Consider the following 17,611-nt stretch of genomic DNA (forward strand, 5'->3'; position numbering starts at 1 on the left):
GAAATGCTGCTCCAAAACTGTAGGGAAGAAAAAAACTGCTTTTTTTTTTCTTTTTTGACTTGGGGAAAGACACTGAAGTTCTCTTTAAGTCACATTTCTCCCAGCACTTTCCCACCTTTCTGGATAGCCGCCTTTGAAGGCGGGTATCTCCGGCAGACATGCTCTGTGGCCCTCACCCCTCCTTCTTGCTGCCCACAGGCGTGAACGTGACGATGCCCGCGCAGCCCGGCATGCCACCCCTTTCCTCCACCCAGCTGCAGATCGACCCTGCTCTGCAGGAATTCCAGCTGGTCGACCTGTCCCGACGCTTCCTGGTGCATGACTCTTTCTGGACTCTGCCTGAGCAGTTCCTGGGCAATAAGGTGAGGGACCGCCTGCTGCTCTGGCCGGGGGGAGAAAGGCCAAGCCCCCTTCCCATGCCCAGAACCTGCCTGGGTGTTCCGCTCCGTCTGAAGCTGGCAGGCAGCAGGACAGACTGTGCTCTGGAGGAAAGGTGGACGCTGGCTTATTCGTTCAGGGTAGGGTGTCTGGCCACCGCGCTCAGCCTTTAGAAAGGGGCTCCTCAGCCATTCCCCCCACACCTGAGATGGGGTCGGTGCTCCTCCTCTGGCCTCCCTGGGCAACTTTTATTCTACCCCCATATCAGACCGAGTACCACCAAGGCAGAGCCAAGTCCCACCCATCTCTGCTTCCCTGTGCCCAGCTCTGTGTCGGGCACACAATGAGCACCAGGCACACAGAGGGAAGGAGGAAGGGCCAAGTGAACACAGAGCAGGCATCAGGTCACGCCCCGGCTTCCCTGCCCCGATCTGCCCTGTCTCGGCCAGGTGGACTCCTACGGTGGCTCCCTGCGCTACAAGGTGCGCTACGAGCTGGCCCGGGGCATGCTGGAGCCAGTGCAGCGGCCGGATGTGGTCCTCGTGGGCGCCGGATATCGCCTTCTCTCCCGAGGGCACGTGCCCACCCAGCCTGGCACCCTGAACCAGCGCCAGGTTCAGTTCTCCGAGGTGGGCGCTGCCTGAGCCCTCAGGGCTGGGGGGAAGGGGCTCAGGCTGGGCAGGTGCTAACGGGTGATGCCTCCACACCCCTTTGCTCGTGTCCAGGAGCACTGGGTCCACGAGTCCGGCCGGCCGGTGCAGCGGGCTGAGATGCTGCGGGTGCTGCAGAGCCTGGAGGCCGTGCTCATCCAAACGGTGTACAACGCCAAGATGGCCAGCGTGGGACTGAGTGACATCGCCATGGACACCACCGTCACCCACGCCACCAGCCACGGCCAGGCCCACAGCGTGGAGGAGTGCAGGTGCCTGACCTGGCAGGGCTCAGAACCACAGAGTCCGCGGCAAGGATAAGGGAGAAACAGCAGGGCCTCACGGTTCCTGTAACCACTGTCTTCGTCCTGCCCCCACAGATGCCCCATTGGCTATTCCGGCTTATCCTGTGAGAGCTGTGATGCCCATTTCACCCGGGTGCCGGGTGGGCCCTACCTGGGCACCTGCTCTGGCTGCAACTGTAATGGGCATGCCAGCTCTTGTGACCCTGTGTATGGCCACTGCCTGGTGAGTAGTGCCAGCTGGCATTTGAACACTGGCTAGGGGCAGGGGGCACAGACAGGGTGGGAGGCCCAGGCTGAAGCCTCTTTGTGCCCGCAAGCTTAGCATGAGCCTCTAGAATGACTGTCGTGGCTGCTAGATAAACTGTCATGACCTCTGGATGCATTAACAGAGATATAACGTCCAGGTAAGGGAGGTGAAGGTCCTGTTCTCTTCCACCCTGGTCAGAACAGTCCTGGAGAGTACTGTGTTAAGGATGGTCCTTAGCAAGGCAGCCTTAAGGGGAAGAAGCCTGGAAATCATATGTATTTCTAAGGAATAGTGGAGGGGGCTGGGATTATGGAGCTGACCGAAGACAAGGCTCAAGCAGGGAAAGCTACCACCTTCAAATTCCTCAAGAGCTGCGTAGAGTAAGAAGAAACAGATTCCAGAGGGCTGAAATGGCCAGTGGGTACAGGTTAGAAGAGGGAGGCGGGTTTAGGTCAGTATAAAGCAGGTATGTAGAACCTTCTGTGGAACAGGCTGCCCATGTGAAGTGCCGAATTCCCCATCAAGATGCAGCTGGATGCTCCCCTGTCTGCAGAGCTGTGGAGTAATTCCAGCATGACAGAGGAGGCTGGGCCAGCCACAAAGGGCCACACTCAGAATGCAGTGTGGCCCGGGGCGCCTGGGTGGCTCAGTTGGTTAAGCAACTGCCTTCGGCTCAGGTCATGATCCTGGAGTCCCTGGATCGAGTCCCGCATCGGGCTCCCTGCTCGGCAGGGAGTCTGCTTCTCCCTCTAACCCTCCCCCCTCTCATGTACTCTTTCTCTCTCTCATTCTCGTTCTCTCAAATAAATAAATAAATCTTTAAAAAAAAAAAAAAAAAAAAGAATGCAGTGTGGCCCTACACTGGGGGCGGAGGCCTGCTCTGTAGGACCTGAACCCCTCCATCCCCTTCCTCCCAGAATTGCCAGCACAACACGGAGGGGCCACAGTGCAACAAATGCAAGGCTGGCTTCTTTGGGGACGCCACCAAGGCCACAGCCACTGCCTGCCGGCCCTGCCCTTGCCCATACATTGACGCCTCCCGCAGGTCAGAACCAGCTCGGGGTGGGGCAGCAATGCTGCGGGGAGAGGGCAGTACAGCAGGCATGGGGCAGACTCTGGGCAGGGAGGTGGCAGACCCGGGTTCAAATCCTAACCTGGTCACTAAATTGTTCCGTGCCCCTTGACCTCTCTGAGCCTCAGCTTCTTTCCCCATCTAATGGGCCCATCTGTCTTTCTAGTGTTGTTGTGAGGCTGCAGATCAAGAATAGGTGGGCAGGGGCTCAGTCAGTAAAGCACGCGACTCTTGATCTCAGGGCTGTAAGTTCGAGCCCCACGTTGGGTGTAGAGATGACTTAAAAATAAAAAAAGGATAGGTGGGCAAAGAGACGGCATCACGCCTCATGACATATTGTGCCATGTGGGCAACAATCACTTCCCAGGGTGGGAGTGTACACCCCGGCCTGGCCCATCACTGCAGCCCTGCCCCCTCTCCTGCCACTTGATACCCACAGATTCTCAGACACCTGCTTCCTGGACACGGATGGCCAAGCCACATGTGATGCATGTGCCCCAGGCTACACAGGCCGTCGCTGTGAGAGGTAAGGGAGAGCCGGTGGGGACCGCAGGGAGAGAGCTGTACTGGGTGGGGACACGGAAGCGCTGCTGACGACCCTCCCTCTCTCCCCCAGCTGTGCCTCGGGATATGAGGGCAATCCCATCCAGCCCGGCGGGAAGTGCAGACCCACCAGTGAGTATCACAGCCGCCATACCCTGGCACCTCCCCAGGCTGCCCACCGGGGCTCCAGTCCTGGAGCCCTGCCCTAACCCCGTGATCCTTGGGGAACCATCCCATTCTGCCACCAGTCTGGCCAGACTGGCTCTATCCCATTCCCGCCTGCCTTGCCAACACCCACTTTGTGCTTCCAGACCAGGAGATTGTGCGCTGTGACGAGCGAGGCAGCATGGGGACCTCTGGGGAGGCCTGTCGCTGTAAGGTACGCATGCTCCCCTCCCCCACCCCAGGGGCCTCCGGCGGGCATGCAGCTGGGAGAGGGAGGAAGGAGGCTCAACCTTCTCCATAGCTCCTTGGCTGGTGGGTGACAGCTTAGCTAGAGGCTGCTGAGCCTGGCTGGCTAGTCTTCCTTCCCCTCTTGAGAGGTGGTCTGGCATCGGGAAGGAGCCTTGGTTGGGGAGTCAGGTAACCTGGGCTGAAGTCCCAGATCCTTTGCCAGTCATTCTTCGTGTGATTGACTGCTGTATCTGTATTCTATCTTCGCTTTTACATCCTCACGCTGACGTGATCTTATGGGTATTAGCATCCCCAATTTACAGATGAGCAACGGAGGCTCAGAGGAGGGACATCATTTGCATTAAGAGTGGAAGACTCGAGTGTCAGTGGAGAAAAAACTGGGCAAATTTTGGAGTTAAGCGCTCCTGATCTTAAATCCCAGAGTGGATTAGCAAGCCAAGGGGCCTGGTGTAAATCATTTCCCATCCCTGAGCCTCCATTTTCTCATGTGGAGCATGGAGGTATCACATATTTCTTGGTACTCAGAAGAATTAAATGAGCTGGTGGTCGAACAGAAACCAGCACAGTGCAAGAAACACTCTACATAAAGAGTAGCAGTAACTTTTAACCAAATGGCTGTATTTCAAATCTATGCGGGTTTGTGAGCCCCCTACCAGCCAAAGCGAAAAGGGGGAAAAGATTGGTGGCTTAAGCTCCCCTTAATTGGGAACCACTGTTCACATGGTGGCAGCCCTGCTTACAGGTGCTCTTTCCGTGGCTTTTCCGGCCTTGGGTCCCCATCTAGAGGGTGGGCAGATGAAGCCGGAAGCTCCAGGCAGCCCCTCCCGTGGGCCGTCCTGCAGCTTCCAGCTCTGTGCCTGCAGAACAACGTGGTGGGGCGTCTGTGCAACGAGTGTGCGGCTGGCTCTTTCCACCTGAGCGCCCGCAACCCTGACGGCTGCCTCAAGTGCTTCTGCATGGGTGTCAGCCGCCAGTGCACCAGCTCGTCCTGGAGCCGCGCCCAGGTACCTGCGTGGGGGGGCGGGGAGACAGCGGGCGGCGGGGGGAGGCGCTGAGCCCAGGGCCCACCGCGTGCCAGGCCCAGCCCCCAGTCCCCATGCCGGCCTCCTCTCCCCCTCCCAGGTGCACGGGGCTTCTGAGGAGCCGGGACAGTTCAGCCTGACCAACGCCGCGGGCACCCACACCACCAGCGAGGGCATATCCTCACCCGCGCCCGGGGAGCTGGTCTTCTCCTCCTTCCACAGCCTCCTGGCCGGACCCTACTTCTGGAGCCTCCCCTCACGCTTTCGCGGGGACAAGGTGGGCAGGGGCGCTGGGAAGAGAAAAGGAATCCTGGGCGGCAGGGACGGCACAGGCAGGCAGAGGCTCGGAAACAAGAGTGTCAGGGTGCCTTCGGAGCAAAGGGGCAAGGCGTGGCCGGAGCAGTGGCGGGGCCTCCACTGAGTACCCGTCCACCCTGTGTCCCAGGTGACCTCATACGGAGGAGAGCTGCGCTTCACGTTGACCCAGAGGCCCCAGCCCGGCTCCACGCCCCTGCACGGGCAGCCCCTGGTTGTCCTGCAGGGCAATGGCATTGTCTTGGAGCATCACACTTCCCAGGAGCCCAGCCCCGGCCAGCCCAGCACCTTCACGGTGCCCTTCCGGGAGGTGAGCCACCCTGCCCGCAGCCTGGCGTGGGGCGTGGGGCGTGGGGCGTGGGGCGGGCCCCTGCCTCTCTCACCCAGGGGCGTCAGTAGCCTGGGATGTCAGGGCTTGGAGGCACACATGTCCTCTTTTTGGCAGCAAGCATGGCAACGGCCTGATGGGCAGCCGGCCACACGAGAGCACCTGCTGATGGCACTGGCGGGCATCGACACCCTCCTGATCCAGGCGTCCTTCAGCCAGCGGCCAGCTGAGAGCAGGTGTCTGGGGCCAGGGCAGGAGGACACAGGGGCTCAGGGCCATGGTTCCAGTCTCGGCAGCGTGGTGCAGTGTGGCCAGACCACCAGCTCTCCCACATGCAGGCTGTGGGGCCTTCGCGCCTCACTTTCCCCGTCTGTAAGATGGAGATCATGGGGCTGGGCTGAGGTCGGGTTCCCTAGGAGCAAAGCCTGAGATGGGGATTGGGGAGCACAGGATTCACAGTGAGAACATGGGAGGGAGGGAGAGAGAAGGACAGATGGACGAAGGAAGTGGAAGTGGCCAGGCAAGGAAGCAGTTTCAGATAAAGACTAGCCTCAGGCTCACCCCACAAGGAGCTCTGCAGAGGCATTCTGCTTCGAGGCAGAGGGGCTTCTGTACCCTAGGTCAGGCTGTCATTGGTCACCCCGAGAGAGCAGGTGGTATGTTCTGTCCGGGAAAGGAAGGCTCATTCTCTGGAAAGAGTTGCAGGTATAAGCCATTTACCATGACCCTCGCAGCGGCTGGGGCATGGACATCCAGCTGGGGAGCCAGACGGGGCCCCAACACCACAGCGGGGCTGTTGGGAAAATTAGCAACGTAATTGCATGCAGAACTCCAGGGATGCCTGGCACGGAATGTGTGCTCATTCGGGGTGGGTCTTGTCATTCCCAGGGTCTCTGGTATCAGCATGGACGTGGCTGTGCCTGAGGACACCGGCCAGGACCCTGCGCTCGAAGTGGAGCAGTGCACCTGCCCACCCGGGTACCGTGGCCCATCCTGCCAGGTGAGCCCTGGGCTCCACCCACCTGTCCACCAGCAACCTCCTTGGTGCTTCCAGGCTCCTCCCCCTTCAGCTCTCCCGTCCTCCCCAGGCCCACCCCAGCCCCACCATCCAGTGGGCACTGCCCTGAACAGGCCTGCCCAGGAGGGCCCGACCACTGCCCAATCTTCTTGCCCCTAGGACTGTGACACAGGCTACACACGCATGCCCAGTGGACTCTACCTGGGCACCTGTGAACGTTGCAGTTGCCATGGCCATACCGAAGTCTGTGAGCCTGAAACAGGTGCCTGCCAGGTGAGTCTCGCCCTCCTTCCCTCCTACCTGGGGATCAGTGGCCTCCAGGGCTGCCAACACCAACCTCTGCCCCCTCCAGGGCTGCCAACACCACACGGAGGGCCCTCAGTGTGAGCAGTGCCAGCCCGGATACTACGGGGATGCTCAGCAGGGGACACCGCAGGACTGCCAGCCGTGCCCATGCTATGGAGCCCCCGCCGGCGGCCAGTGCGTCCTATACCTGCCCTTTCCTGAACTATCCCCTGTGCCCTTCCAGACTCCCTTCTTCCCAGGCCCTTCTGAGAAGCAGTGGTTAAATCCTGGCCTTGCCGCTGCCTCACTGTGTCGCTTTGTATGAAATACGCTTCCCTCTCTGGGCCTCTACTTCCTCATCTGTGAAATGGAGAGAATAAGACACCCCATCTTGGCCACTTATGTGAGAATTGAATGAGGGCTCTGAGCACAGTGCCTGGAGCATCGCTCGCTTGCCCACTCTTCCTTTCCCTTCTCCCCCGGACCTAAAGGAAGGGCTGCTGACCTTCTAACTAGAACTTTGCCCCCCACCGACAGGGCTACCCATACTTGCTTTCTGGACACTGACGGCCACCCCACCTGTGATGCGTGCTCCCCAGGCCACAGTGGGCGTCACTGCGAGAGGTAAGGCAGGTGGCGGGCAAGGTGGGGAGTGTGCAGGAGGACCTGCCCCAGAAGCCTCCCACTCTCCCCTTACGCGCAGGTCCCCAGAAGACACTCAGCTCTCCTCCCTGAGAGCCTGAATCCTCAGAGATCTAGGCCTGCGGTTCACCTCCAACCGCCAGCACCCCCTGCCCCAGTGAGGGCAGGGACTCCCCAGAAAACGCCTCATTCTTGCTAAAGGTCCTAGGTTCAAGGCCCGATCATGCTCACTCACCGGTTCTGTGGCCTCGGGCCTGTCTCTGCTCTTCTTCTCCCACCTGTCCTCCTATCTGTAAAATGGGCGAGTTAGGCTGATTGGTTCCTTCCCACACTGTGAGGCCTGGTTCCAGTCTGAGTCTGATACAGGGCCCCCAGCACAGTCCTGGGCTCACAGCAGGCTCGCCAGGATTCTGTGGTTCTGCCCTCCCTTCATCCAGTGCTTTCTCCTTAGGTGTGCCCCAGGTTACTATGGCAACCCCAGCCAGGGCCAGCCATGCCGAAGTGAGTAGGGTTGGGGAAGCTTTTGGGGTCGGGCTACCCTGTCTCCCCCAGGGGTGGAGCCAGGGCAGACCTTAGTTCTCCTTCAGCCTGCAGCAAGTGACTTTAACCTTTCTGAGCCTCAGCTTCTTTATCTGTAAAATGGGTATGGTAAAAAAACCTCACCCACTCCAGAGAGCTGCTATGAATAGATGTAACGCCTACGTAGAGTAGGTGTTCAGAAATAAACACTCCCTCTCTCGGTGGTGAGTTCGATGCCCGGAGGGTGGTGGAAGTGAGGGTGCTTGGAGGCAGGTTTGGGGTTCCAGCTGTGGCTTCCCTCTGCCTCAGGAGACGGCCAACTGCCAGAGCCCATTGGCTGTGGCTGTGACCCCCAGGGCAGCATCAGCAGCCAGTGTGACGCTGCCGGCCAGTGCCATTGCAAGGTTAGTCCAAACCCCCGCTCTCTAGGAGGCCCCGCACGGCAGCCGTGGTGGTCGCCCTGGCGTTCCCTCTCACTGCACCCTTGGGGCTGTCCCTGAGCCCCCACCACCCTTCCCCAGAGGCCCCATCGCTGCCCCACTGCCCGGGCCCTGTGGGAAATCAGGCAGCAGCTGACGGGAGCCGGGCCTAGGCCTGGGGGGCTGCGGGGCTCCCCCGGAACTGCTGGCCGTGGCTGGGAGGCTGCCGGAGGTGCAAGAGCTCCCCACCCCCACAGCCCCCCACACCCACCCTTCCGTCCGTCCTCCCAGGCCCAGGTGGAAGGCCTCACGTGCAGTCACTGCCGGCCCCACCACTTCTTCCTGAGCGCCAGGAACCCCGACGGCTGCCTGCCCTGCTTCTGCATGGGCGTCACCCAGCAGTGCGCCAGCTCGTCCTATGCCCGCCGCCCGGTAAGTGCGCGTGTGCTGCCCCTCTCCAAGTCCCCACTGGGGCCGGTCGCAAAGCTGGCCCAGTGGCGTCCCTTCGGCCTATGAGGACACCCATCCCCATGCCCCCGTTATGGCCCCTGTAAGCACAGATCCCAGCGACCCTCGCCCCTACCCTAATACCCTCCCTACGACTCCAGTATCGCTTGTGTCAGCACTGAGCCCGGCACCCCTCTCTTCTCCCCGGTGGCCTCCCCATTCCCCTGTTACTTCTGTCCTTGCCCCACTCTCAGCAACCCCCCATGACCCACCCTGACGCCTTCCCCTGCCCCTCCCCCACCAAGGTGCCCGCCCCCCGGGCCCAGGCTGACACCCCGTCCTCTCTCTGCTGCCAGATCTCCACCCGCTTTGCCCCTGGGGACTTCCAAGGCTTTGCCCTGGTGAACCCGCAGCGAAACAGCCGCCTGACGGGAGGCTTCACCGTGGAACCTGTGCCCGAGGGCTCCCAGCTCTCCTTTGGGAACTTCGCCCAGCTCGGCCACGAGTCCTTCTACTGGCAGCTGCCGGAGGCGTACCAGGGAGACAAGGTGTGATCCCCTGCCCCAGTCGCCGGTTCTGGGCTGGCCCCCGCTGAGGCCCGTGGCCAGGGGGGACTCGGTCGCAAGTTGACCTCAGAGCAGGCGTCGGCCACGTTGCGGTTCGGCCTGTGGCCTTTGGGGTCAGACAGGCCTTGGTGTAAACCCAGCTCTGCCACTGACCAGCTGATTGCCTTTTGATAAACCTGAGCTCCAGGGCGGCTGGGAGCATGAGAGATCGTGCCTGGCACACAAGAAGTGCCCTCCTGTCGATGCTTATTAGCTTTCATGCAACAGATAGGTCTTGGGCGAGGCCCTGGAGACCCGGGGACAAATGAGACAGCACAGTTTCAATTTCCCGCATTTGCTCCCTCCACCTTCCCTCATCGAGGCTGTTGGCTCTGTGCTTGGCGCTGGGCGTGATCCTAATTCTGATGAGAGGTCGTATTTCGTGAGCTCTCACTGCGCCAGGCGCTGCTCTAAGTGCTTATATGTGTCGTAAATCACCACTCCTGCCCCCTGTCCTGTGAGGAAAGGAAGGGGACACCCAGAAGGTGGTATGCTGGCATTCAGAGCCAGGTCAGAGGCTGACCTTGGATGCTCCACCGGCCAGAGATGAGCTGTGGTTTGTGGTGATGGTGGTGGGTGGGGGTGCGGGATCCTAGAGGCAGACTCCAGAGCAGCCGGCCCGGATGTGCTCATCGGGCAGTCTGTGCCACCCAGTGGCACCCAGGGAAAGATGGTCTGGGTACAGGAGGCCCCTGCTGGCCGAGGTCAGCGCTCCAGCAGATGTGTCCCCTCTCCCAGGATCCCAGGGACACAGAAGGGGCAATTACCAAGCTGCCCTGTCCTTCCTGGGACAGACCCACGTATCCCAGCCTCCTCCCAAGGCTGATCTTCTAGTCCCTTCTCCCTCTCTGGTTCCTCCCGTCCTGGCTTCCCCGTCTGCCTCTCTCCTGCCCTGGCCTGCAGTTCACAGATCTCTCTCTCTGACTCCCTCTCTTGGCGTTTCCCTGCGCCCCACGGAGGGAGGCATATCTTGCACAGATGCGCCGGGCTCACCAGGTAGGCCAGTGATCTGAGTGGTGTGAAATGGATATGACACGGTCATGGTGTTTTTGGATGCTGTCAGTCCCGCATGGGGAAATGCCCAGGCTCCGAGGAAGTGTGGATCTGCATGGACCCAGGCAGTGCCCGATGGCCCCGCAGTCAGGGCACCAGTGTGCCCCAGCCCTGCGGTGCCAGGAATTAGAGCTAGGAGGGTGTGCGCCCCATCTGCTCTGTGGTCGGGTCCTGGTGCCTGCTGGCTGTGGCCAGAGTGGTGGCAGGGAAGCTAACTCGCCAAACCACATGACTATCCCTTGCTCACCAGGTTACCCTAGCACTGCCCCCCAGCAATCTCCATTAACCCTCCGTGTGCATATGCCCCCTCGGTAGCCTGGAGTTAACCCCCGCGTGCCAGCCTGGAGAGGGGAGTCTGCATCTTCCTCCCCAGTCAGTGTGGGCCTTTCTGGGGGCTCCCCGGGGCTCTGACGCTGGGGCCCGGGGAGGTCTGAGCTGGCCTGTGCCCTCCACCCATCAGAACCGCACGTCCCTCTTAGAGGAGCAGTTGCGGATGGCTGTGACAGCTGGGAGGACCATGAGGCCTCCAGAGAGCAGGGGCCGGGCCCAGCGGCTATCACAGGTAACTCAGGGCCTGGCCGGGACAGGCTGTGTCTGGGGCCCCGTGCAGACCAGAGAGTATAGTTCAAGCAAGAGCCTTGAGCTGAGGCCCTGGCCTTCCTGAGCCATTTGCCCCCATCCCAGGCCCCAGCCTAATGCCCAGGCCACTCCAGTGTTGCCCTTGGGAAACATCCCAGAGCTGTGAATGGCTTGGGCTGGTGCCATGGGCGTGGGTGGTAAGTGAGGCCCAAGGAGCGGCCTCCCCAACCACAAAGGCCTCTTGGGCCGCCTCCAGCCGCTCTGGCCTGAGCTGGACAGAGCCATCTGCCTGTGTCTTGCCAGGGGGCATCCTCTGTATGGGCTTCTCCCCACAGTCACCTGGGCCCATCCCAGGATGGCCCCCCCAGGTTCATAAGGAGCAAGAGGACATCAGGAACAAGGACCAGAAGGCCAGACACTTGTAAACAGTTAGCACAGAAGTAGGGGGCTCACTGGGCCTGGTGCGGCCTGACGGGAGGCGAGACGTCATGGTGTCCTTTCTGCCCCTCTCTGCTCCTTTCCTCTGTCCTCCCTCTCCCGGCCCCCCAGGTGGATGAGGCCCAGAGGCGGATGGATGCCGAGATCTGGCAGCTCCTTTCCAGCTTTGCTGCCCACCCCCAGCCCCCAGCCCCGGGGCTCTTGCCCCATCCCGAGCCTGCAGCTGTTCTGCAAGTAGCTCCACTTTCCTCCTCCTCCTCCTCCTCCTCCTCAGCTTCTGTCCCTTCCTCAGCAGGCTCTCAGGTATGTGCCAAGGCACCCGCCAAGAGACCCCCCCCCACCTACCGTGTTTTCTAGACCAGTTGTTTCTAAACCAATCTCACGAATTCTGCCATTTCTGCCCACTACCTGGATTATTATTTACTTCAAATTTCTCTTTATTTTTTTTAAGATTTTTTTTTTAAGTAAAATCTACACCCAATGTGGGGCTCGAACCCACAACCCCAAGATCAAGAGTTGCATGCTCCAATGACTGAGCCAGCCAGGGGGCCCTCAAATTTCCCTTTAAATCAATCACATACCAACTCATTTGTGCTAGTCATATATTTTCCAGTACACAATACCCACGAAATTTTAAAATGTTTTCTGGCGTGCCCTTTAAGTCATCATGGGGTCCCAAGAGGCACACAGCAGACAAGAGGAGACAGCAGCCCCACCACGCTCAGTGAGAGCAGTGGAGGTGGTGTCTGGATCCAGGGATGGGGAGCAAGTTGTCCCAAGAGCAGGGCCAGAACTTGAGCTTCAGGCTGGGGGCTTCTAGTTCCCCCCCCCCCCGCCCCCCTGGGCCTCCCTCGAGGGTCTGCGTGTACGCGCACGCGTGTGTGTGTGTGTGTCCCTGCCAGGACTGTAGCCGTGCTCTCGCCCCCTGCCCCCGCCTCCCTTCCACCCCCAGCAGTTCTCACCTCCTATCCTTCTGTCCTAGTTCTCTCTCTCCTATGAAGGCTTCTCTCTGCTTCCTGGGAGCCTCTATTATTGGCAACTGCCCCAAGCCTTCCTGGGGAACAAGGTAACAAGGAGTTGGGGAGTAGCAGGGTATCCAAATCCCAAAGTATTTGAGAGCCCTTTGTCAAAGCCCTTTATGACCAGAAAGGGGAAGGGACTTGCCTGGGGTCCCACGTGGGGCTGAGACGGTCTCACCCACAAGGCTTTACCGTATACCCAGATCACTGACCTGGCCCTTGGCTTTGCATGCATTCCTTCGGGAAGCATTAACTTAGCACTTCCTATGCGCTGTGTTGTGTATGGACAGAAGACGACCCTGGCCCCCCACAGCGCGCCGTTCATCTGATTGTCGTTCCTGTCATCAGCATCATCAATATCATTGCTGTTACCGTTGGCTTCCGTGTTAAGATTGACATCGGCTCCATCTTGTTCCAAAAACAAAAGTGCCTCTTAAGAATACACATAATATGCAATAAAATATTCAGAGAAGCAGATAGGACAGCGTGGTCCAGGGGGGATGAGGATAAGAAAGATGGGCTAAAGCCGAGGCTAGAGCCAGGAGTCATGAGAAGCTGACAAGCCTGCAGGCCGTGCACTCCACGGGCTCTCTGCTCAGGGCAGTGCTTTATACAACCTGTGTTACTTCATCGTCACGCTGCCTTTCAAGCTACTTTTTACTGCCATTTCCAGCTGAGAAAAATAGGGCTCAGAGAGGTTAAGTGAGTTGTCCAAAGCTGCCCAGCCAGGATAGCTGGACTTGAACCTGAGAGTCTGCTCCCTGAGCCACCCTCCTGCACATGCATGCAGCTTGGTCCTGGATGTGGCGATGAACTTGCCGGCATCCAAAGCAAGAGGGAAACTAGTTGTTCCGTGGTTATCCAGTTACACCTCTGAGTTCCTTACCTGACTCTGAGCTTGTAGAGAACATCCTCAGGACCGAGGTAGCTCACACCCGGCCTGGCATGTAGCCAGTAGGCATTTAATAAATGCTCACCAACTGCATGAACACACAAATGAACACATAGGCCAGGCCTGACACACTGGTGTTTTCTGAACATGTGCTCAGGTGGCAGACGAGAGAAAGTCCTGGGACAGAGCCAGGGTCTTGGCTGCCCCGGGAAAGCCCCCAGCAGGAAGCCCAAGGACTCTTCCAGTTATGAGCAACAGAAAACCCAAGTCCAGCTGGCTTGTATGAGACAGAGACTCTATTGGCTCCTATAACTACAAAATCCAAGGATGCTGGCATCAGGCATGGCTGGGTCCAGGGGCTCCTTAGGACTTTCATCTCAATTGGTGTCATTCGCTGGCTTTTAACCTGACTGGTAAAGGGAGTATCTCTGTTCCAGTGGAAAGAGCAGATCTTTGTGTCCATCCCTGACGGAGTGGAAGGGACAGTGGTAGAATATGCACCTTCACCAGACCTGGCTCATGCCTGCCCTCAAACCTCTGGCCTGCATGTAGGACAGAGCTTCCTTTAAAGGAAACCAGGGCTACAGTTTGCAAAAAGCGAGGTAGTGGATTCTAAGCGGACAAAAACCAGCTGCCCAAGAGATAAGACCTCTGAAGGCCCACCCTCAGCCCTACCCCCATGGCTGGGAACTTTTGAACCTTCTGCGGCCTGCTCATGATGGTTACTGTCGGTACCCCTGTCTACTCTATGGGAAGTTTCTTCAAGTGGAAGGGGGCTTGAAGCTCGTTTGCTGAGTCATCAAGGCTGCTCAGGGTCCCCGCCCGCAGGTCCAAGACTGTGAAGGAACTGAGGGATGTCCTGTCTCCTAGGCAGCCAGAGGCCATGCACAAGGGCCTCTGGTTGAATGGAGGGGACAGCAGAGGTGCAAAACCACCTTGAGAGGCTCTGCCCAGTGGCCAGTAGGGTCACTGAAGGCAGAGTCAGGCTGTGACTTCAGGGCTTGCCCCTTTGTAGGTGGCGGCCTACGGCGGGAAGCTGCGATATACCCTCTCCTACACAGCAGGGGCGCAGGGCAGCCCGCTCTCTGACCCTGACGTCCAGATCACGGTGAGCACATGGATTCCAGCCAGGCGGGCACCCTCAGTGTCCTTTCAGCCCAGCCCCCTGCTGGCCCGGCATGACCTGGGGGACAGAGGCCCAGCTGCTGGGAGAAGGGGGCAGTGAGCACGTACCTGATTCCTTTGGGCACGGGAGCTTGGGAAATGAGAGAGGTGGGAGGCTGGTGTTTTGGAGAGGCTGGGACTGGGGGAGGACTCCTCTGTCCCCAAGAGCCCCTTGGTTCCCCCTCCCAATCCCGCCGCTATCTCCCCAGGGCAACAACATCATGCTGGTGGCCTCCCAGCCTGCGCTGCAGGGCTCCGAGAGGAAGAGCTTCGAGATCGTCTTCCGAGAGGTGAGGGGCGCCCCACCACACCGTGTGGCTGACCCTCCCCCCCCACCCACCCTGCTTCGGAGCCCGGCTCTGACGCCAGCTAACCCTGCCTATCCCCAGCCAGTGCCTGGAGTTCGGGGGTCCCGGTAGGGGGAGCTGCGGGAAGAGCCTGCAAAGCCCAACACCCCTCACCCACACTTGCTGTTGTCCCCCACCCAGGAATTCTGGCGCCGGCCTGACGGGCAGCCGGCCACGCGGGAGCACCTCCTGATGGCACTGGCTGACCTGGATGAGCTCCTGGTCCGGGCCACGTTCTCCTCGATGCCACTGGCAGCCAGCATCAGCTCCGTCAGCCTGGAGGTGGCCCAGCCCGGGCCCTCGGAGGGACCCCGGGCCCTGGAGGTGGAGGAATGCCGTTGTCCCCCAGGCTATGTTGGTTTATCCTGCCAAGTGAGTGTGGCCAGCCCGGGCGCCTCTGCTCTAGTCCTGCTGGGTCAGCAAGCTGGCCAGCTGGTATCCCCATGGCCTGGGATGACTGCCGTAACAGTCACGTACCGTGCGTGCCGTGTCGCATTTATTCTTCCTGACCACCCCCGAGGGATGTGGAATTATCCCCTTTGAACAGATTCTGTTTGAATAGAGGCTCTGAAGGGTGAGTGGCTTACCCAAGGCTAAGACCCAGCTCTTCCTCCCAGGGTACCCCCCAGAGACAGGGAGACAATACCAGACACAAATTACCCTTGGCCAAAGCAGAGCATAGACATGCCTCAAGGAGGTCAACAGTGTGGGGCAGGGTAGAGTTCTGGGCAGAAGCTCAGAAGGAGGAATGTATGGGGAAGTAGCCTGCGATGCAGAAGGGTCCCCCCTGGAGAGCTGGGGGTGGGGGGCAGGGGCCACTTCCTTAGGCCCAGAACAAGGCTCCGATCAGTAGGGAATGCCAAGCTGTGAAGGGAGTGCTATGATCTGTGCTGGGCCTCAGGAAAATTCCTCTGGCCTGGTGAATGACCCCAGTGGAGTCCTATTTAGAGGGAGGGCCGTGGGGGTGGAACAGAGGGCATCCCAAGGCTTTGGCTGGAGACCATGCAGAAGTTTCTAGGCACACAGCAGGCTACCGGTCCACACTGGATGAGTGAGCTAGGAACGGAGGAAGGGGGATGGAACGAGGGGAGGGGGCAGAGTTTCGATGCCAGGGGCATCTGAAGGTCAAGTGCGGGACCAGCCAGCGCCCGGACTCAGGAACTCCCCCATGGAAAGTACACGTCTCCACATCTGTGCACCTTTGCTGTGGCCACAAGAACTTTCAAATCCAAATATATGAACTTCGCATCCTTTGAAGTGAGAAAATTTCGCACGTTTTGAAGGAGAAGCCCTGGGGAGAGCAGCATAATCCTGTGTGCACATTTTCTGCAGTGAAGCAACACAGATTTCCAAACATCCCTTTGAAATGATTGGGGAGGGAGGGCCTGGAGGGGTTTCAAAGGAGGGGTAGTGAATAGAAATTCTTTGTTTTCAGAACCCATGATTACTCACTTAGAATGTGTAAAAACATCCTTCATCAAATGTGTGCTGCCTCTTTCACTTTATTTACTGAATGTAAAGGTGAAGGTGAAGACCTCCAAGGGCTCATTCCAAATCTGGGTCTCCCGAACCTTGTGTTTTCATCAAAGAAATAAGTTTTTCGGTAGAGACCCTGCCAGAATTTTCAGGAACCAAAAGGGCAAATGGAGAAGGGTTCTCCATTAAGGGTGAACTGCGATTTCTGTAACTCCTGAGTGGCTGGAGGTGCCGGGCAGGATGGGGACAGACACTGTCCCAGCTTCCTGAGTGTTGAGAAAGGGAACACAAGGACAGGGAGGAAGATTCCAGAGAGAGGAGGCTGTCTGGGAGGGGAACTGGGCCTGGGATTTCCCAGCCTAGAGCCAATGGGAGTCTAGACCGGAGAGCCACTGGAGGGAGAGGATTCTGGTCTGTAGGCTCCAGATGGAGACCAGCCCCCCTCTCTCCCCAGGACTGTGCCCCGGGCTACACACGCACTGGCAGTGGGCTCTACCTCGGCCACTGTGAGCTGTGTGAATGCAACGGCCACTCAGACCTGTGCCACCCAGAGACGGGGGCCTGCTCGGTAAGCCGCACATGGGGCAGGGGTCAGTTTGTCCGGGCCTGGGTGGGGCACCGGGGATGCCTGGGAGGCAGGGAAGGGTGGCCTTGGTCTGGTAGGCCTAGGTCCAGGGGCGGGGTCTTGGGGCGTGGCCTATGGACAAAGCGCCTGGACCAACAGTCTCTTGTGGGGGTGGGGGGCAGAGGGGCGGCGGCCAGAACGAGGGCATAACATCTTTCTCTATAAAGAAAATTTTGGTTCCTGCTCTGTCCTCTTACCAGAGTGATACTTGTTCTCTGTGGAGGCCTCAGGCTACAGAGACAAGCCAAAAAGAAAGTAATAATCCCTTATAATCCTACCACCTGGAGGTAATCACTGGCCCCATTAGTGTGGGTGGAACTCTTTTGTTCTTTTTCTGGGCAGATATTTACACATATCAATATGCCTTTTGTTTTACAAATAAACACAGCATCATTGTGTTTGATGATCAGCTTTTTTGCTTACAAGTTCATGAACAGCTTTCCAGATCATTAAACACTTGTCTGGGAACTTTTCAGAGGGGGTGTGTGTGTGTGTGTGTGTGTGTGTGTGTGTGTCTGTGTGTGTAGCGCCCCCCAGGGTCAAGGGCTGGGTGGTTGACAGACCCACAGCTAAACACAGAGCAAGGAACTGGCTGTGTTAATAAAACAAACGTGGATCTCATTGGAGGAGAACATAAAACCCACACATATTTTTATGATGAAGCATGAATTACAAAGCTCTGCCCCCACCTGCCCAGGTATATACCTTTACTTTTCTCTGATGTCACAGGTGTTTGGGTAGAAAAATATAAGAAGTGTAATCAAGGGACTCTGCTGCTCCCTCTGCCCCTTCCCCTGCTCATGCTCTCT

General features: G+C 58.7%; 1 protein-coding gene across 11 annotated transcripts in view; it reads left to right on the forward strand.

Moving 5' to 3' along the window:
* HSPG2 (heparan sulfate proteoglycan 2) overlaps nt 1-17,611 on the forward strand; it is a 98,490-nt gene that overhangs the window by 48,222 nt on the left and 32,657 nt on the right. For 8 of the 11 annotated variants that reach the window (XM_078073682.1, XM_078073692.1, XM_078073690.1 and 5 more), the window contains 24 exons: nt 199-362; nt 828-1,007; nt 1,104-1,300; nt 1,409-1,556; nt 2,498-2,625; nt 3,092-3,178; nt 3,269-3,327; nt 3,507-3,574; nt 4,452-4,613; nt 4,732-4,908; nt 5,077-5,256; nt 5,392-5,510; nt 6,163-6,274; nt 6,452-6,565; nt 6,645-6,772; nt 7,115-7,201; nt 7,671-7,720; nt 8,048-8,142; nt 8,449-8,589; nt 8,961-9,152; nt 14,206-14,298; nt 14,564-14,644; nt 14,843-15,073; nt 16,632-16,745. In XM_078073682.1, the coding sequence (XP_077929808.1) occupies nt 199-362; nt 828-1,007; nt 1,104-1,300; nt 1,409-1,556; nt 2,498-2,625; nt 3,092-3,178; nt 3,269-3,327; nt 3,507-3,574; nt 4,452-4,613; nt 4,732-4,908; nt 5,077-5,256; nt 5,392-5,510; nt 6,163-6,274; nt 6,452-6,565; nt 6,645-6,772; nt 7,115-7,201; nt 7,671-7,720; nt 8,048-8,142; nt 8,449-8,589; nt 8,961-9,152; nt 14,206-14,298; nt 14,564-14,644; nt 14,843-15,073; nt 16,632-16,745 (3,107 nt within the window). The remainder of the gene's footprint in view (nt 1-198; nt 363-827; nt 1,008-1,103; nt 1,301-1,408; nt 1,557-2,497; nt 2,626-3,091; nt 3,179-3,268; nt 3,328-3,506; nt 3,575-4,451; nt 4,614-4,731; nt 4,909-5,076; nt 5,257-5,391; nt 5,511-6,162; nt 6,275-6,451; nt 6,566-6,644; nt 6,773-7,114; nt 7,202-7,670; nt 7,721-8,047; nt 8,143-8,448; nt 8,590-8,960; nt 9,153-14,205; nt 14,299-14,563; nt 14,645-14,842; nt 15,074-16,631; nt 16,746-17,611) is intronic. The other 3 variants (XM_078073686.1, XM_078073688.1, XM_078073689.1) reach the window with 1 other exon arrangement.

This window comes from Halichoerus grypus, chromosome 5 (genome assembly GCF_964656455.1).
Source record: "Halichoerus grypus chromosome 5, mHalGry1.hap1.1, whole genome shotgun sequence".
Classification (NCBI taxonomy): Eukaryota; Metazoa; Chordata; class Mammalia; order Carnivora; family Phocidae; genus Halichoerus; species Halichoerus grypus.